At 50.1% G+C, this 20,972-nt stretch overlaps 1 protein-coding gene across 1 annotated transcript in view; it reads left to right on the forward strand.

Moving 5' to 3' along the window:
* Positions 1 to 210: 210 nt before the first annotated feature.
* CHRM4 (cholinergic receptor muscarinic 4) overlaps positions 211 to 20,972 on the forward strand; it is a 48,780-nt gene continuing 28,018 nt past the window's right edge. Inside the window, exon 1 of the mRNA XM_069740523.1 lies at positions 211 to 393. Coding sequence (XP_069596624.1) covers positions 351 to 393 — 43 coding nt within the window. The 5' untranslated portion in view covers positions 211 to 350. The remainder of the gene's footprint in view (positions 394 to 20,972) is intronic.

A 20,972-nucleotide genomic window follows, 5' to 3' on the forward strand; every position in this document is an offset into this window, starting at 1 on the left:
AAATGAAAAAGAAGTTTGCCAGCTGTAGGATTCGTGGAGCAGCAGAAGTGTCCGCGTCCTGCAGCCTCCGGAGCGGCGCGCATTCCTGCACAGGCCGGCAGTGAAGGGGTGCCGTCACCCAGGTGGATGCTGAGCCGGGGACCGCGCTGGGATTGGCGGGCTGGCGGTGACGTCACGGCTGTTTAGTCCCGGCCGGCCGCCGGCGGGAGCAGTCGGTGCGCGGAGCTCGGGGGGAGCGGGCGGGAAGCGGGAGTTCTCCGAACGTAACGTGGGATGTCCGGAGCGAGGAAGTGTGAGGAGGGGACCGAGGAGGCGCCGTGAGCTCCGGGATAGGAGGGGACCGAGGCGCCATGAGCTCCGGGATAGGAGGGGCCGTCACCTGGGAGGACTCCGGTAAGTGCAGGGGCCCCATGACAGACGGACATTGGATTGTATCTTTACCATAACTTACAATGAGTCAGTCCCATGTAATGTCTGAATATTTTATGGACCCCAATAACAACTTGTTGACCAATCGCGATTTAGCAAAAAAAAAAGTTCCTGGCCGTTGTGGATATCGGCAAATGATCGATCGTAGGCTGAGACGGCGACTGATCGTAGGCTGAGACGGCGACTGATCGTAGGGTGAGACGCCGACTGATCGTAGGGTGAGACGCCGACTGATCGTAGGGAGAGACGCCGACTGATCGTAGGGTGAGACGCCGACTGATCGTAGGGTGAGACGCCGACTGATCGTAGGGTGAGACGGCGACTGATCGTAGGCTGAGACGGCGACTGATCGTAGGGTGAGACGCCGACTGATCGTAGGCTGAGACGGCGACTGATCGTAGGCTGAGACGGCGACTGATCGTAGGGTGAGACGGCGACTGATCGTAGGGTGAGACGCCGACTGATCGTAGGGTGAGACGGCGACTGATCGTAGGGTGAGACGCCGACTGATCGTAGGGTGAGACGGCGACTGATCGTAGGGTGAGACGCCGACTGATCGTAGGGTGAGACGCCGACTGATCGTAGGGTGAGACGGCGACTGATCGTAGGGTGAGACGGCGACTGATCGTAGGGTGAGACGGCGACTGATCGTAGGGTGAGACGGCGACTGATCGTAGGGTGAGACGGCGACTGATCGTAGGGTGAGACGGCGACTGATCGTAGGGTGAGACGCCGACTGATCGTAGGGTGAGACGCCGACTGATCGTGTCAGTATCTGTAATAATCTGTTGGCCGCCATCGTATATATATATATATATATATATATATATATATATATATATATTGTCTCCAATCGTCCCGGCCTGGTGTTAAAAAGCCCCCCCCAAATATATATCTGTCTGTAGTCAGATCAGGTGACCGGGGGGCCGCGGGGGAGGGAGAATCCCAAATGTATCACCTGGCAGCCATAGCATGGGCGGTGGGGGTGCAGGGGATTTGGGTTATTTTTCAAGGTGTGAGGCATTTAATGGTCAATAATGTTGTCATTGGTAAGCCCCTGCCAACCTGAGTCTGGTGCACGAGCCACATGGGTGCCATGCAGAATGCAGCTCCTAACAGGGGAAGCAAGGTACTGGGGAGCCGCCTGCTATATGTAGACGGACCCCCGAGCGGAGCAGATAATGGTGAGATTCCCCCAAGGACTGCAGGCGATGTCTAGATGGCATAGAAGTGCGGGATCAGTGCCCGGCACCAGCGGCTCAACGTCTCCTGTACAGCACATAAGATGCCGGGGCAAACAGAAGAGAGTAGGCTCCAAGTGATGGGATTCTGGTGTATGGGGCGAGTATATGGACTCCATACTGTTACAGCAAGCAGTGGAGGTGTGCCAGGGTTGGAGCATGGGATATGGGGAAAGTAAATGGACTACTGTATTGTTACAGCGAGCAGTGGAGGTGTGCCAGGGTTGGAGCATGGTATATGGGGCAAGTAAATGGACTACGGTACTGTTACAGCGAGCAGTGGAGGTGTGCCAGGGTTGGAGCCTGGGATGTGGGGAAAGTAAATGGACTACTGTATTGTTACAGTGAGCAGTGGAGGTGTGCCAGGGTTGGAGCATGGTATATGGGGCAAGTAAATGGACTACGGTACTGTTACAGCGAGCAGTGGAGGTGTGCCAGGGTTGGAGCATGGTATATGGGGCAAGTAAATGGACTACTGTATTGTTACAGTGAGCAGTGGAGGTGTGCCAGGGATGGAGCATGGTATATGGGGCAAGTAAATGGTCTACTGTACTGTTACAGCGAGCAGTGGAGGTGTGCCAGGGTTGGAGCATGGTATATGGGGCAAGTAAATGGACTACGGTACTGTTACAGCGAGCAGTGGAGGTGTGCCAGGGATGGAGCATGGTATATGGAGCAAGTAAATGGTCTACTGTACTGTTACAGCGAGCAGTGGAGGTGTGCCAGGGATTGAGCATGGTATATGGGGCAAGTAAATGGACTACTGTATTGTTACAGTGAGCATTGTGCCAGGGTTGTAGCATGGTATATGGGGCAAGTAAATGGTCTACTGTACTGTTACAGCGAGCAGTGGAGGTGTGCCAGGGATGGAGCATGGTATATGGGGCAAGTACCGTAAATAGTCTACTGTACTGTTACAGCGAGCAGTGTGCCAGGGATGGAGAATGGTATATGGGGCAAGTAAATGGACTACTGTACTGTTACAGCGAGCAGTGGAGGTGTGCCAGGGTTGGGGCATGGTATATGGGGCAAGTAAATGGACTACTGTACTGTTACAGCGAGCAGTGGAGGTGTGCAAGGGATGGAGCATGGTATATGGGACAAGTAAATGGACCACTGTACTGTTATAGCGAGCAGTGGAGGTGTGCCAGGGTTGGAGCATGGTATATGGGGCAAGTGAATGGACTACTGTACTGTTAAAGCGAGCAGTGTGCCAGGGTTGGAGCATGGTATATGGGGCAAGTAGATGGACTACTGTACTGTTACAGCGAGCAGTGGAGGTGTGTCAGGGTTGGAGCATGGTATATGGGGCAAGTAAATGGTCTACTGTACTGTTACAGTGAGCAGTGTGTCATGGTTGGAGCATGGTATCTGGGGCAAGTAAATGGTCTACTGTACTGTTACAGCGAGCAGTGGAGGTGTGCCAGGGATGGAGCATGGTATATGGGGCAAGTAAATGGACTGCTGTACTGTTACAGCGAGCAGTGGAGGTGTGCCAGGGATGGAGCATGGTATATGGGGCAAGTAAATTGACTACTGTATTGTTACAGTGAGCAGTGTGCCAGGGTTGGAGATTGGTATATGGGGCAAGTAAATGGACTACTGTACTGTTACAGCGAGCAGTGGAGGTGTGCCAGGGATGGAGCATGGTATATGGGGCAAGTAACAAGACTACTGTGTTTTTACACAAAGATGTGGGGGTGCATTTACAGCGGGGTACCTAGTGTATGGAACAAGTACATGGACGTCTGTGTTCTTATGGCAAGCAGTGGGGGTGCATTTAGTATGTGCCGACATGCCAAGGTGGCAAACTGAATCACTGCCTCTGGTGAGGGGAAGACTTGGTGTTGGGGGTGGGGCAGGTAGGGGTGCAGCACAGCAGAGTTTTATAAATTAGGTGACATCCCAATGATCTGCAGTTCGGTACAAGACTTAGCAAAGGGTTAAATAATGGAATCTGCTCTTCTATATCAGGTCAGATGTGTAGTTGAAAGATTCTGATTTGCAGCGGAGAAACTCCGTGAAAGCTGTAACTTTATCTCCAGTAAAGTGAGAGGTTGGGGTTATGAAAGAAAGAATGGAGAGAGGTGTCAATAATTTTTTCAGTAGCGCTGCACAATGGACGCCAAGGTGATGAAAAGTGTATAGGATGTGATACACATATATCCTGCAACCCAGCAAATATTCTAGGAAGCTGAGCGCTTACAGGAGATGTCTAAGGAGGCCAGTAGCGAGTAATGAGGAGATGTAGCAGAGCCGTGCTGCCTTCATAGTGTGCGGCACTCGGCAATGATATCAGCCACCTGTGTAATGTGGACCGAGAAGGGGAGGAAGAGTCTTATTATATCATAGTATGAGAAGAATCTGAAACATTGTACATCGCTGAATTATCAAAATATCCTGGAAAATTGAGATAAAACACAACGGTCTATAGTGAGGTCTAAGGTGGTGATGGAGAATGTGGTGTATTTAGTAGTCAGGCCTGGACAGAGATTACAGAATGATACATTGTATGCTCGGAGAATGTGTCATGTACACAGTAGTAGTCAGGATTGAGAATACATTCTAGAATTATCCACTGAGCCGGTGTAGAAGATACCTTTTCAGATGAAACGTAATTTTGAAGTATCTGTGAATTGTTATATAAAGGTTGGGGCTGAGAAGATATTTCAGTCTTATATGTTGTAAGACCTATGAGTATGTTGAGCAATGAATCAAATTGTACATATGTAGTAGAGCCACCTATGGACCTGCCTGTGAGGAGGATGCAGAGGAGCAGCCTATGGACCTGCCTGTGAGGAGGATGTGGGAGAGCCACCTATGGACCCGCCTGTGAGGAGGATGTGGGAGAGCCGCCTATGGACCCGCCTGTGAGGAGGATGCAGGGGAGCCACCTATGGCCCTGCCTGTGAGGAGGATGTGGGAGAGCCACCTATGGACCTACCTGTGAGGAGGATGTGGGAGAGCCGCCTATGGACCTGCCTGTGAGGAGGATGTGGGAGAGCCACCTATGGACCTGCCTGTGAGGAGGATGTGGGAGAGCCACCTATGGACCTGCCTGTGAGGAGGATGCAGAGGAGCAGCCTATCGACCTGCCTGTGAGGAGGATGCAGGGGAGCCACCTATGGACCTGCCTGTGAGGAGGATGCAGAGGAGCAGCCTATGGACCTGCCTGTGAGGAGGATGCAGAGGAGCAGCCTATGGACCTGCCTGTGAGGAGGATGTGGGAGAGCCGCCTATGGACCTGCCTGTGAGGAGGATGTGGAAGAGCCACCTATGGACCTGCCTGTGAGGAGGATGTGGAAGAGCCACCTATGGACCTGCCTGTGAGGAGGATGTGGAAGAGCCGCCTATGGGCCCGCCTGTGAGGAGGATGCAGGGGAGCCACCTATGGCCCTGCCTTTGAGGAGGATGTGGGAGAGCCACCTATGGACCTACCTGTGAGGAGGATGTGGGAGAGCCACCTATGGACCTGCCTGTGAGGATGATGTGGGAGAGCCACCTATGGACCGCCTGTGAGGAGAATGTGGGAGAGCCACCTATGGACCCGCCTGGGAGGATGCGGGAGAGCTGCCTATGGACCGCCTGTGAGGAGAATGTGGGAGAGCCACCTATGGACCCGCCTGGGAGGATGTGGGAGAGCTGCCTATGGACCCACCTGGGAAGATGCAGGAGACGGGAGGATGTGCTGTGGACGCGCCTGGGAGGGTGTGCTGTGGACGCGCCTGGGAGGATGCGGGAGAGCCGCCTATGAACCCAACTGAGAGGATGAGGGAGGACAGTCTATAGAGGCGCCTTGGAGGATGCAGGAGGGGGTCTGTGGACCCACTTGGGAAGGCAGTCTATGGACCTGCCTTGGAGGATGCGGAATAATGCAAGATGTCTACGTACCCGCCTGGGAGGATGCAGAGGAATATGGGAGAGCTGTCTATGGACCCGCCTGGGAGGATGTGGGTGGGGTTCTATGGACCCGCCTGGGAGGATGCGGGTGGGGGTCTGTTGACCCGCCTGGGAGGATGCGGGAGGGTGTGTTGTGGACCCGCTTGGGAGGATGTGAGAGGGTGTGCTGTGGACCTGCTTGGGAGGATGCGGGAGAGCTGCCTGTGGACCCGCTTGGGAGGATGCGGGAGAGCTGCCTATGGACCCGCCTGGGAGGATGCGGGAGAGCTGCCTATGGACCCACCTGGGAGGATGCGGGAGAGCTGCCTATGGACCCGCCTGGGAGGATGCGGGAGAGCTGCCTATGGACCCGCCTGGGAGGATGCAGAAGAATGCTAGAGATGTTTATGTCCTGGGAAGATGCAGGAGGGTGTGCTGTGGGCGCGCCTGGGAGGGTGTGCTGTGGGCGCGCCTGGGAGGGTGTGCTGTTGACCCGCCTGGGAGGGTGTGCTGTTGACCCGCCTGGCAGGGTGTGCTGTTGACCCGCCTGGGAGGGTGTGCTGTTGACCCGCCTGGGAGGGTGTGCTGTTGACTCGCCTGGGAGGGTGTGCTGTTGACCCGCCTGGCAGGGTGTGCTGTTGACCCGCCTGGGAGGGTGTGCTGTTGACCCGCCTGGGAGGGTGTGCTGTTGACCCGCCTGGGAGGGTGTGCTGTTGACCCGCCTGGGAGGGTGTGCTGTTGACCCGCCTGGGAGGGTGTGCTGTTGACCCGCCTGGGAGGGTGTGCTGTTGACCCGCCTGGGAGGGTGTGCTGTTGACCCGCCTGGGAGGGTGTGCTGTTGACCCGCCTGGGAGGGTGTGCTGTTGACCCGCCTGGGAGGGTGTGCTGTTGACCCGCCTGGGAGGGTGTGCTGTTGACCCGCCTGGGAGGATGCGGGAGGGCAGGCTGTCTGTGGTCCTGGCTGGGCGGATGCAGAAGGGTATGACCCAGCCTGGTATTGTAGTATTATAATTAAGAAAAATCACGTCACTCCTGAATAGGTGCTCAAGTACGGTCCAAAAGGAAAAGGGTAAAGGGAAGGAAAAAGTGGACACAGTGTCCCGCAGAGTATTCTAGCTTACGGGGAAGGGTGAAGATAGAAGGCAGCATGGTGACCGCCGTATTGTTCTGTGCACAGGTGGTGGATACCGCGGTCACCACGCTGCCTTCTATCTTGACCTTTCCCAATAAGCTAGAATACTCTGCGGGACACTGCGCCCACTTTTTCCTGCCCTTTCCCTGTGCAGTCCGGCACACTGATGAAGGTCGTTTTGAGACCGAAACGTCTGTACTTATTTATGGACAGAAACTCAAATCAAGAAATTTGTTCAAAAATTCCTTTGAGTGCCAAGTTATTGATATATTTAATAAATATTGTAGTGTGACATGACTTGATTAATCGTGATTAGAAGTCATATAAAGTGTAATTGTGCCATGGTAGAACATGAGCCCATGTAAGAGGCTTGCGGTATTTCTGGCCGGAGACGCTGGGTATTGCAGGTCTATTACAGCGCAGCAGAATGCGATAACATATGTAACTAGTTATGGAATTGCATTATCTGTGAACACATCTGAGATGGTGCTGGAGAATTGCATTGTATGTGGGCTGCCCAAGAGTACCGGATAATTGCATTACCGGTGGACAGACCTTCCATGAAGTGCAGGGGAATCGCATTATATGTCTCCTGACGGAGCAGCGTGCATGACAATTGCATTATTTGTGGCAATCTGCAAGTGAAGATGGATTACATTACTATGTGATCTGAAAGGGAGGGAGCATGTACTGGATGGAAAAAGCTAATAGGAACCAGGGGCAAATGCATTATACACAGAGGGCTTATTAATAAAGTGCCACTTATCAGTCTGAAGATTTCATCTACCGGATGCATTGAGTGGAGTCAGCAAAATGTCCAACAGGCTCCTTGTGCCTTTGTCGAAGCAGCGGCCATAACTTGCTTTACACAATGGGCACAGTGACTAACAAGTGGAGCATGCACCCATTGGGGAATACAATGCGACGGATGATCCACCCCAGGTTGTAACTGGCACAAGTTGCCCAAAACTTGATCCCCCACAGTGAATCTGCAAACGTGCCATACTCTGTATGCCCATGACGCAGCTAGGAGTCCCTGAATGTAGGAGTCCGGGGGATGCATTACACTGCAGAGAACGAGGGGTTTCCAGTGCGTTCAGAGATAATTTATATATGTTGAAGTTGTCCCCTTGAGCGATCACCAGGAATGGCTCCACATTCAATAAATAGGACTAAGGTGCAGTACCAGGCACGGCCACTACAAAATGTGCGGCGCTGTGACTATAAACACTGAAGGGCAAGCATGTAATCAGCTGATCAGTGATCGATTAATATTGAGCTTAAAAAAACAAAACATTACAAATCTTCCGATTGTAGAAGATTTCACTAGGAAGGTCCAAGAGCGTTCGTAGGAGCCATGATTCTTTTGCTTTGTATTCAGACCATATCGAAAATTGCATTTTCAGACCAGTCCCCTTTAAGACCAGCCAGCGTCATGTCGTTCAACATGAATGACTGAATTAATCCCAGATTACTGCAGCGAGAAAATAACTGGTAAATTGGCCCGTGATCGATGCGCGCTTGTGAACGTGGGTGATTTTTTTGGAGCTACGGTTCATGTAGTCTAGAATATAATTGCACATAATAATTATCAGGACGTCCTCATTTTATACATGATGTCAACACTAGAGACACAAACTAACCACAGGAACAAAGTGAATCGATGGGAGCGAGCCCTGATTAGCATCACATTGTTCTGCATCTTTAAAGGAACATTACGCCTAAATACGACAGGCGCCGACCGTCCAACCGGCGACTTCTGCAAATATCTATTTAAGAGATTGTGTAAATTTACAGCGATTACAGGGGAACTTGGCACTTAGCAGCTAAGGAGCATTAAATGGGGTCCTTGTACTATTAGACATCTTGATCTTCTTTGATAATCAATCTCCAAATCACATTAGGAATTGTTACCTCTGAAACCTCCCTCCAAAGTGCCGGCCATTGGGGGTCTCCTATCTAACCTGCTGCTCGCTGCCTGTTGTGAGGTGTAATCCATCTCTAGCAGAGACCCCACGATGGCTGACAAGTGGCAGAGCCGGAGGATCCGCACAGTTCCTGGACATTAGACTGGTTTGTGCACCTAAATCAGTCTTAACTTCTGTATTTACTCGCCCATGGATTCTCCCGTCGCTTCTCCATCCTGATGGGATGATTTTTGGCCGATCTCGTCCAACCTGGTCAACACCTGAGCGCTGCTGCCAGTCATTGGCCACAGTGACGATGCAACAACATATGAATCATAGACTCCTCTGCCCCTTTTTTATTCTCACTCTTCGGACACCACTGTCCTTTTTCGGAATAGCGACTCCTCTTGCAGACCCCTTTAGTCCTCTCCAGACCGCTCTTTATTGTCCAGACCGCTCTTTGTTGTCCAGACCTTTTTATATTCTTCAGACTTCTCTTTAGTCTTCATGCACCTCCTGAGCGCTCTCCAGACCTCCGTGGCCCACCAGATACCATCTTGAACCCCAAGCAGCTAAGTCCCATCTGAGGACCCCTTTTCTAGAAATCAATGGGGGTCTCAGTGGTCAAACCCTCAGCAAAAAAAAAAATGTTTTAACTTTTATTTATACAAAAATAGAAAACCCTCTTGTTAATTTTACATTATACTCTTGTTCCCATCGTTACTGCTGGACAGTTAATCTGATTGTCGAGCAGAAAGTGTGCGATGCGGAACACTATCTCACCGGCAGAATTTTTGCAGACTCTGATAACCTTTGTACACGTCGTTCTTCACGTGAGAATGTTGTTTTGTGATATGGTCTACTTTGCGGCTGCATTCGCAGTGAGTGGATCATATATAACTGGGGGGTGACGATGGGGGTTCACTTCTGTGTTCACATTCCCGAACCTTGGAAAGCAAAGTTGACTTCCATCAATGGCACCTGATGTACCCATTGAGGTTTTGCCATGGTGTCGGCCATGAGTAGCGCTGCCCGCTGTGTAACTGTTAATGGCATTTGTGACAGATGCTCCATCTCCAACACAGATATAAAGGTCGTACAAACCATAGATGCCTCCCTCCATCCTGCTGGGGGGGGGGAGGGTAAAAAATAAAAAGTCGCCTAAAAATGCTTGCCAGAGTTTTCCCACTCATTTTTGTAAAACCACTTTGCTGTTCAATATTTTGAGTGTTTTTATTTTATTTTTTTTATTTTTTTTCCCCACTTTGGGATTTGAAAACTGCTTGATGGGGGGGAAAAACGGCGCATGTCACTCTTGATGGGGCGTTGTCCAATCAGAAGGCTGCAAAAAAAACCCAAAGAAATGGCCTATGTAGATTTTGTACTCTAGATCAGGGGTCCCCAACTCCAGTCCTCAAGGCCCACCAACAGGTCATGTTTTCAGGATTTCCTTAGTCTTGCCCAGGTAATAATTGCATCACCTGTGCAAAACAAAGGAAAACCTGAAAACATGATCTGTTGGTGGGCCTTGAGGACTGGAGTTGGGGAACACTGCTCTAGATGACGGTTGTCCTCCCCACCGGGATTTGTCAGGAGCAGACTCCTGGACTGGAAGTAATTAAATTTTGTTTTTCTTAACTGATAAGTTTGGTTTCTGCATAATTTGCATCTATAGAGGGATTTACTGTCAGTGATTCAATGCAGTATTAAAATAAGCAGAGAGTGATGAATTAATGTTGATTGACAGGTGAGTGGGAGTTGGATTTTAGACATTTTTATGACGGCTCAAGTAATCTCCATGGAACAAAATGTATGCGCAAAAGGGCTTGGGGGGGAAAAAAAAAACGTTACAAATTAATGTGTGCAAAATTTTATTTTTTAATAAAAATTAGTGACTAGCTCGATTTAAGGTCCACATAGTACATTTAGATAGGTAATACTCCGAGCCGTGGGATCTGCAAAATGCAGATGGAGGGTGCTAAGAGTGCCCACCCTACAGGTGTGTCCAACCCCATACATCCAAAGGACCGGAGACAGGATAGCAGCCAGTATCATGGCACCATCACGAGGGACACGGATCTATCATTCTACAGGAAACAACCCAGGGGGTTTTCGGCTCCGGATGGAAGAAGACAGATCTGCTCCATTGACCATCGCTGAACCATGGATACGTTTGGAGAAAGCCAGGATTGGGACCCACCGGTCACCTGGCTCCATTGAGATGTTTGGATAAGCCAGGTTGTGACTCTCATGTCAACTGGTCTTGTACCTTGTATGGACTGTCATCTTCCTACGCTTGTTGTAACCTCCTCTCTGTACCACAGCTGGGAATAGTCGGCCCTGGAAGCTCTGATGTAACATCTGCCATTGTCCCGGCGGGTCAGCGGAAGGGTGAGGCTCTGTAATGTGCACCATCTTGGGTACTGTACTGGGACTTTTCCACATATTATCTGCTTGTTTTTGTGGTTCAATAAAGCATTGCCACACTTTTACCCCCCACCATATGTTGTCTGAGTAGCGCTATGCCCACGTTAAAGGGAGAGCGGGCGTTCGGTGGGACGATCCTTGGTCCATACGGTTCCGGCTAGCGGTCTGGTTTTTTGGATTGTCCCTGGATAATGCAGACTGTTGCCTAGTATGAATATGGCGCCCATACAATTCTGTGGAAATCTAATAAACTGCACGGGAAGGACCCCCAAGATGAGCAGCGACGCTCACTTTTGAGTGGGGTCTACATTACCGTATTCCCTTTTCCAGTATGGTTTACTGGTTTATCCCAGCACAAGAAGCGCTATTGGCTGGAATGTATGATGCCAATACGTGCCATATTACAGAAGTATTCGTATAGTAATCCACAAGGAGTGGAAGGTTTTGGTATAGGCATAGATGGGTTAAATGGTTACCTGCGGGTTTACCTAGACATTTTAGATCAAATCCATGGGTTGGGTACTGGGCGGTAGAAGAAGACCTTTTTCTTGTGCGGTGTCATGGCAGCATGGTGGGCAGATTTTGGGGGAAACCTTGGAGTTGGTGATCAATTGGTTGGGGGATGAATCATATGCCTCACCCAAAAGCAAAAAATGTTGTTCTCACTAGTCTGCCTTTTTTCTTTGGGTGGGCTCCTGTTGGGTGATGTCCCAGGAAGTGGGTAGGTATCTGAAACGGTCATCTGTGGTTGATCATGGTTCCCTCCGAGACTGGGGAAAGGTTGGTGGCCTCATTTCCATGCAAATCTTCGCATGAATGAAGTGGAGAAGGTCTTAGGAGCCATGTCTGGTAAGATCGGAGTGATTGAGTGGAAGTGAAAAATGCCAATCTCTGGAGAAGACCAATAGTGCCGACGCCTAAGGCAAGGTACCGAGCTCTTCGACACAATCTGTGGTCTCCACACGTTTTTCGTAAATTTACAACTCCCATCGTACCACCCATAGGCTGTTGGGAGTCGTAGATTCACAGATTCAAGCGATCTGCTTTACGGCATCCGGTCACTTTGGGATGAAATCATTGACTTGCTGAATATTAATGTATGTCAAAGGAGAAAACATACAAGAAATGAATATTATTGTCAGGCCATATTCTATACGAAGCAAGCAGATGGATGCCACCTCATTAGAGCAAGCGGGAGAAATACTGCAAGACCGTGCGATGTACACGAAGAAGACGTGTGGTGACAGCGAAGGATACATATGGTAGATGGGGGCCGATTATCATTAAATATTTTCACTTCATGTTTGAGTACTGTCTGCTGGATTCCCAAACCTTACAGCGGACGTAGAGATTTTTTATTGGTCAGCCGTTTACTTGGATATAGTCTTTGATTTAAAGGGATTTTACAACAAGTTGTGGCACCACTTACTAATCGTGGAGGTTTGGCTGCCGATCCTTAAAAGGGGGTTTCCAGGTATTAATACTAAAGCCCTATCTGTGTGATGGGTGGTGAATATCAGATTGTGGGGTCTGACTTCGATCAGTTGATTGCAGCTCTTCTACTTCCTGGAAGGGGAATAGCGCCATAGATTTATATAGTGGCCATGAAGGGTACTGCAAGCTCCCATTGTCTTGAATTTCCCTTGTTGTTGGTAGCCAGAAGCGCCACTGTGCCGAGAGAAAGCTGAAGGGGCTTCGATCTTTTCCTTCTTTGCTGTTCTTTCCTTTTTGGGCTTCCGCAGACTCCAGACTTACTGTTACAGACTGGCTGCGTACATTTTCAGCAATGTTTGACCCGGTGTAACAATGTGCAATTAGCGGAACAAACATGTCGTCTTTGTGTCCTTGCGTCGAATATCCAACTCATTTTGCAGTTTTTAATGCAAATAACCTGCCTAGAAACAGGAGCGGGGAAGGGACAAGTTCATCCCGAGCTGCTTTCTATAGAAATGGAAGCCGTCAACTCGACAAGACCCCGCACCGCTATGTTCCACCTTCAGAAAGTAGGCCAGGTCCAGAGGTCGTCATCGCTGAAGGCAGACCTGTGTTATAAGCCTTTATTGCCAGGGAATGGAGGAGGAAGTGTTCTCTTTATGGGGTCCAAACATTTAGCACGAGGATAAGAACTGGCACCTGCGCCAATGGAGCCATTGAGTAATTGTAAGAGGGCTGTAATATTCTGCTGGGATTGTGTCCATATCCTCGTATTTCCACACATCAGTTCTGGAACAATGGCGTCTATACAGAACTGGATCTTTTGAAAGGGAAGTGTAAACTCTCTGCCTTTGTAAGGGTGGGTTCCGACTTGGAGCTAATGCGTATGACAAGGCTCAGTGCACAGAATTGTAAGCCGGCATATGGAGTCCTTACTGCTTTGTGCTACCCCTCCTCAGCAGAACGCGCACGTGCCTGCGTTTTTCATCCCAGCCTTGGCTAGCGCGCATGCCCTGCATTCCCCCCCTCACCTGCGCTTGGCTAGCGTACGCGCCCTGCGTCCCCCCCCCCCATGAGCTTGGCTAGCACCCACACTCAAACACCCCTACACTACCACCCGGACATGGCTAGCACATGCGCCTGGCCTCGCCATTCTTGTCTGGCGCACACACCGTGCGTTTTTCTCCCCGGGCTTGGTTGGCGCATGCGTTTTTTCCCCGGGCTTGGTTGGCGCATGCGTTTTCTCCCCGGGCTTGGTTGGCGCATGCGTTTTTCTCCCTGGGCTTGGCTGGTGCATGCATTTTTCTTCCCGAGCTTGGCTAGCGCATGCATTTTTCTCCCCGGGGTTGGCTGGCACCACGTGTTTTCCTCCCCGGGCTTGGCTGGCGCCACGTGTTTCTCTTCCCGGGCTTGGCTGGTGCCATGTGTTTTTCTCCCCGGGGTTGGCTGGCACCACGTGTTTTCCTCCCCCGGCTTGGCTGGCGCCATGTGTCTCTCTCTCCGGGGTTGGCTGGCTCCACGCATCCCCCCTCCCCCCCCCCCCCGGGCTTGACTGACTCATACGTCATGTGTTTTCTCCCCGGGCTTGGCTGGCGCCACGCGTTTTTCTCCCCGGGCTTGGCTGGCGCATGCGTTGTTCTCCGTGTTTTGCTGACTCATACGTCATGTGTTTTCTCCCCAGGCTTGGCTGGCACATGCACCATGCGTTTCACCCTTGGGCATGGCTAGCGCACGCATCGTGTGTTTCCAAGAAGATTGCTCCAGATTACTGATGGACAAGTCAATGCCATATTGTTGTCTGAATGATGCCGTTAGTGAAGGCGCCTCTTCCCCGGGGGTCCAGCCTATTCACCTTGAGCAGCGCTGTCACTAGCTGCAGCCCGGACCTAATGTCATTTCCAAGTGTAAATGATGGATCTATATTTATATTGTACAGTGTAATACATTGGATTAAGTATGTGAATTGCAGTAATTACTAAGATCCACCTCGTCTGTGCCAAGGCTCGTCTCATTAATTGGAGATGCGTGATTTCCGCTGTACCTCGGCAGACTAATAAGAATACCACAAGATGTTGAGTTGGATTCTTGCTAATAAAGCAGCCGACTTCTTAAGTTAGTTACAGCTCTTTACTCGAGAGACTCCTTTTTTCTTTTTTTTTTTTCTTCCTTATACTATAAAAAAGTCTGACATATTAGAAAAGGGACCTCGGCAGAAGGTGCAGCCACCACTCAAGGTATGGGGGTCCCTAGACTTAAGCTGACCCTGTCGACACCTCCGTACCCGGGTAATGCATTGTTACTTTGTATCTGCCAGTTATGACGTATGGACACACATCAACTCTACCAGAATGTCCTGGAGGTCTCCAAAAAAATGTGACCACCTCCCAGAAGAGTTAGCAAATTTTGATACTGCAGAAGCTTCCCCAAACCTCCCAGAATCTGATGCTCTTTATAAGTTTTCAGAACTTCTTTTTTTCCCCGTAATCTTGTCTGAGTGTTTCTCACATTGACTGCAGCCATCATGCAGTAGGGTGACCGGTGTGAATGCCATCAGGGGTCACTATCCTGTATCCATCGGGTCAGGGGTCACTATCCTGTATCCATCGGGTCAGGGGTCACTATCCTGTATCCATCGGGTCAGGGGTCACTATCCTGTATCCATCGGGTCAGGGGTCACTATCCTGTATCCATCGGGTCAGGGGTCACTATCCTGTATCCATCGGGTCAGGGGTCACTATCCTGTATCCATCGGGTCAGGGGTCACTATCCTGTATCCATCGGGTCAGGGGTCACTATCCTGTATCCATCGGGTCAGGGGTCACTATCCTGTATCCATCGGGTCAGGGGTCACTATCCTGTATCCATCGGGTCAGGGGTCACTATCCTGTATCCATCGGGTCAGGGGTCACTATCCTGTATCCATCGGGTCATGGGTCGGCAACCGGTGACCTGAAGCTCTTGGTTCCGAATGCAAAATCTGCAACAAGACTCGGACCCCCACGCCCCATTTATGTTACCGGTGAGCAGAGGAGTTATGGGGCGGCCTCCGCACCAGGACCTACACTGGACTACATATTCCGGTTGTTTTTTCTTCACCATTGCACATGAAAAAGAGTCCATCACTCGCTGCTTATTTTTCTTGAAGTAAAGGCTCCTCCTGTTCTTGAGATGTTATCTGTGAATATCACTGTCGTTCTTCATGGGTTCCTTGAGTGATTTCTCGCCCCGTTTTCTGCACAAGGATAACGAGGGAGAGCGTTATTAAAGGTTTTGGGTGCAGTTTGGGGTCCGGGCTCTGTGTGGCCGATCATGTTCTCTCCCCCCAAAATATCTGTATGGAGTTTGTGCACTGGGCACAGTCATGGGGGGCAGATAAGGGTCTTCCCCAAACTGTTCCCACAAAGCTGAAGATACAATTGTCCACAATGTCTTGTGCTGAAGATGAGGGTCCGAGGCCGCCCCCTGATGACATAGCATTATCCCCCTCCGCCATCTGTACAGGGGGCACAATGCAGTCAGGGGGGAACGTCCTCCTGGAATCACCAAACCCAGACTCCTCCATCAGATAGAGAAGTGCGATCCGTCACTGCACAGAACACGTCTCCTCCAGAGTCCAGTGGTGGCGGCTTTACACCGCTCCATCCGACGCTCGGCATTGTGCTTGGTGATGTACGGCTGTGTGCAGCTGCTCAGCCATGAAGCTCCTGGTGGGGGCGCAGTGTTTGTTCTGCTATCAGAGGAGGTCTGGACTCCACAGTTATGGGGTCAGCAGAGCAGTGGTGACTTTTCTGTCCTCCGTACTCGGCCCCCCGCTCTGTAACATTACGGGGTCTTTCCTTTGTAGCCGAGTTGCTGCGGTTCCTTCCATTTCTCAATAATACCACTCACAGGTGATGGAGAAGATTCAGGAGGAAGAAATGTCGTGGACGGACTTGTGACCCTGGTGGTCGTATTACAGGCCCGCGCTGGGATCAGGAGCTCCGCGCCACCGGCCGCTCTGTCACATGGTAGTAACCGCAGCATGTGGGGGGCCGAAGGTTATATACTGGAGGCGAGGGGCCGGAAAGCACGTGGGGAGCCGAAGGTTATATACTGGAGGCGAGGGGCCGGAAAGCATGTGGGGGGCCGAAGGTTATATACTGGGTGCGAGGGGCCGGAAAGCATGTGGGGGGCCGAAGGTTATATACTGGGTGCGAGGGGCCGGAAAGCATGTGGGGGGCCGAAGGTTATATACTGGAGGCGAGGGGCCGGAAAGCACGTGGGGAGCCGAAGGTTATATACTGGAGGCGAGGGGCCGGAAAGCACGTGGGGGGCCGAAGGTTATATACTGGAGGCGAGGGGCCGGAAAGCACGTGGGGGGCCGAAGGTTATATACTGGAGGTGAGGGGCCGGAAAGCACGTGGGGGGCCGAAGGTTATATACTGGAGGCGAGGGGCCGGAAAGCACGTGGGGAGCCGAAGGTTATATACTGGAGGCGAGGGGCCGGAAAGCACGTGGGGAGCCGAAGGTTATATACTGGAGGCGAGGGGCCGGAAAGCACGTGGGGGGCCGAAGGTTATATACTGGAGGCGAGGGGCCGGAAAGCACGTGGGGGGCCGAAGGTTATATACTGGAGGTGAGGGGCCGGAAAGCATGTGGGGGGCCGAAGGTTATATACTGGAGGCGAGGGGCCGGAAAGCACGTGGGGAGCCGAAGGTTATATACTGGAGGCGAGGGGCCGGAAAGCATGTGGGGGGCCGAAGGTTATATACTGGGTGCGAGGGGCCGGAAAGCATGTGGGGGGCCGAAGGTTATATACTGGAGGCGAGGGGCCGGAAAGCACGTGGGGAGCCGAAGGTTATATACTGGAGGCGAGGGGCCGGAAAGCATGTGGGGGGCCGAAGGTTATATACTGGGTGCGAGGGGCCGGAAAGCGTGTGGGGGGCCGAAGGTTATATACTGGAGGCGAGGGGCCGGAAAGCACGTGGGGAGCCGAAGGTTATATACTGGAGGCGAGGGGCCGGAAAGCATGTGGGGGGCCGAAGGTTATATACTGGGGGTGGGGGGGCCGAAGGTTATAAGCTTGTACCCCAGGGGACAATGAGGCTGAAACCCTGATATCCGTGGGTAAGATGTGCCGCCAGCACTTCTCTCCATATCTTGGGTTCGGTTTCCCTAACTTATACCGTCACCATCATCATCATCCGTCGCCCGGCTCCTACTGATCTGTTCTTTGCTGATTAATGTCTGTAGGACGCAGAGACGGATCCCAGAATAGCAGCTTGTGCTTCTGCTGCCCCCTTTTTTGGTAATCCAGTAAGCGGTCCTGTCTCTTTCCATCACTGTCACCGTCCCAACCTGAGCGGTTTCCCATGTCACAATGAGTGAGGATATTACTCGCATCTTCATAAATCAGGAGTTTTTCTCCCTCGCGTCTATTTATCCTGTTCTGGTCGCTCCGGCCCCGGGAGACGAGCATCGGGGTCTAATTTGGTATTTGCCTTATAGAAGGACATGTCACGGCGGTGTCAGGCGGTGCGCTGATTAGGATGGCGGTGTGATTGCTGGCTGCTTCCTCTGACTCTGCTACTGACATGTCTTTTTAAGGGACTGCCACAGATAAGACGACTGTGTGATATATATATTTTTTTCCCTATGCAATGTGTGCGACACAGCGGCGGCGACGTCTATCAGCGCTAATTAGCAGAACTGAGTGGTAGAAATTGTCTGCGGCACATACAGCGTGCAATGCAAGGAGCGGCTTCTGCTCACTTTCCTCCAACAACATGCGGATATTAGGGAGTATATGTGACCCGGGCTGTCCGCAATGTTATCAGACGTCCCCTTTCTCTAGTTCTTCCATATAGTAGATGTCATTTCATCATTAGGTGTACACAGCTCTCATGCTTAGTAATGTGGGGCTTCATTTATATTCTGTTCAGAACTATAGTATGATTATAATGCTGTGAGATATTAGGTTACATATCATATTAATGTGTAATTACATCTTCATGAATTGTCTGTCAGTTATCGGCTGGAGATTGCAGAGCTGTGGCTGGAGGCCTCCTCTCATTCCCTGACTGTAATCCTGCTTTTACTTAGTGTTTGTCATTTCTGATGAACAGTCAGAATAAGTTGTTGTAAGTGAGGAATAACGATATTTCTGGCCATTCTATGATTTGTGTTCTGCATTATTCACTACTTTTTCCCCTCTATAGGTTTTCTCTCACATTTTTCAGTTTTCTCTGAGCTAGAGGGTGGAGACAAGCTGCTATGTTTCCCATACACAAACATGAGGGATTTCTGCTATACTGAGCTGTGTGGCTGTGAAAGCGGCTGTGAGGTGAGAAACACTTATTAGAAAGCAATAGAAGCATAGAGGATATTATACAGCAATACCGAGCAGAGTGACTGTGAAAACAGCTGTGGGGCGAGAGAAACACTTACTAGAAAACAGCAGAAGCATAGACACCATTATACAGTAGTACTGAGCGGTGTGGCTGTGAATGCAACTCTGGAGGGAGGTAGAACAGTTGCTTGAAGCCTGAAGCTCTTCTGTTCTGTGACTGTGCTTCTCAAGCCACCTCTTCAAAAACTTCAACAGACCGCTGTAATCTGACATCTGAGTGAGTTGACAGTCCATCTTGCCGTAATTTAAGGTGGATTTTATCAGCTTTTCAGAGTGAATGATGACTTCAGGAGACAGGAGAGAAGTGGCTCATAAATGGAGAAAGAAACTGATTTTTCTGATGAGGCTTATTACAGAATTTGTTATAATCTCACATACTCTTTATTTATGCAAACTTTGAAATGACAGCAACCATTTTTAAATTTAAAATATAATTTATTTGCAAAGGTGACTTTTTTGTGAATTATCAATGTTTTGGGTATAGCAGCAATTCTCCAAACTTTGGTAACAAAAAAGAACAAATATAATACGTACACACTAGATGGTAGCCCGATTCTAACGCATCGGGTATTCTAGAATATGTATGCGTAGTATATTGCACAGCCCACGTAGTATATTGCACAGCCCACATAGTACATTGCACAGCCACGTAGTATATTGCACAGCCACGTAGTATATTGCACAGCCACGTAGTATATTGCACAGCCCACGTAGTATATTGCACAGCCCACGTAGTATATTGCACAGCCCACGTAGTATATTGCACAGCCCACGTAGTATATTGCACAGCCCACGTAGTATATTGCCCAGCCCACGTAGTATATGGCACAGCCCACGTAGTATATGGCACAGCCCACGTAGTATATTGCACAGCCCACGTAGTATATTGCACAGCCCACGTAGTATATTGCACAGCCCATGTAGTATTGTATATTGCATAGCCCACGTAGTATATTGCACAGCCCACGTAGTATATTGCACAGCCCACGTAGTATATTGCACAGCCCACGTAGTATATTGCCCAGCCCACGTAGTATATTGCCCAGCCCACGCAGTATATTGCCCAGCCCACGTAGTATATTGCCCAGCCCACGTAGTATATTGCCCAGCCCACGTAGTATATTGCCCAGCCCACGTAGTATATTGCCCAGCCCACGTAGTACAGTATATTGCACAGCCCACGTAGTATATTGCACAGCCCACGTAGTATATTGCACAGCCCACATAGTATATTGCACAGCCCATGTAGTACTGTATATTGCATAGCCCACGTAGTATATTGCACAGCCCACGTAGTATATTGCACAGCCCATGTAGTACTGTATATTGCACAGCCCACGTAGTATATAGCAATGTGGGCATCATATCCCTGTTGTTAAAAAAAAAAAAAAAAAAAAAGTTATATACTCACCTTCAAATGGCCCCCGGATCCAGGAAGCGTTTACAAGAGTGCATTGCGGTCTTGCGAGATGATGACGCAGCGGTCTTGTGAGTCATCTCGCGAGATCACAATGCATGGAGTGGTCACCGGAGCGTCACGAGGAGCGGGAAAGGCCTGTTCTGGATCCGAGGGGCCGACGGACGGTGAGTATATAATGACTTTTAAATTTTTTAATTATTTTTAACATTAGATCTTTTTACTATTGATGCCGCATAGGCCGCCTCAATAGTAAAAAGTTGGTTACACAGGGTTAATAGCGGCGTTAACCGAGTGCGTAACACAGCGGCATAACGCAGTCCGTTAACGCTGCCATTAACCCTGTGTGAGCGCTGACTGGAGGGGAGTATGGAGCGGGCACTGACTGCGGGGAGGAAAGAGCGGCCATATTGCCGCCGGACTGTGCCCGTCGCTGATTGGTCGTGGCAAAACAATCAGCGACTTGGATTTCCATTACAGACAGAGGCCGCTACCAATGAATATCCGTGACAGAAGGACAGACAGACCCTTAATCAATTATATAGTAGATATATATATATATATATATATATATATATATATATATATATATATATATATATATATATATATATATATATATATATATATAATTTTTTTTTCCCCTGAATGTCTCATTATATACTAATGTGTCTGAATGAAGACTGTTTTCTTCTATTTTCCTTGGCTCTTGCACACT

This window comes from Ranitomeya imitator, chromosome 9 (genome assembly GCF_032444005.1).
Source record: "Ranitomeya imitator isolate aRanImi1 chromosome 9, aRanImi1.pri, whole genome shotgun sequence".
Taxonomy (NCBI): domain Eukaryota; kingdom Metazoa; phylum Chordata; class Amphibia; order Anura; family Dendrobatidae; genus Ranitomeya; species Ranitomeya imitator.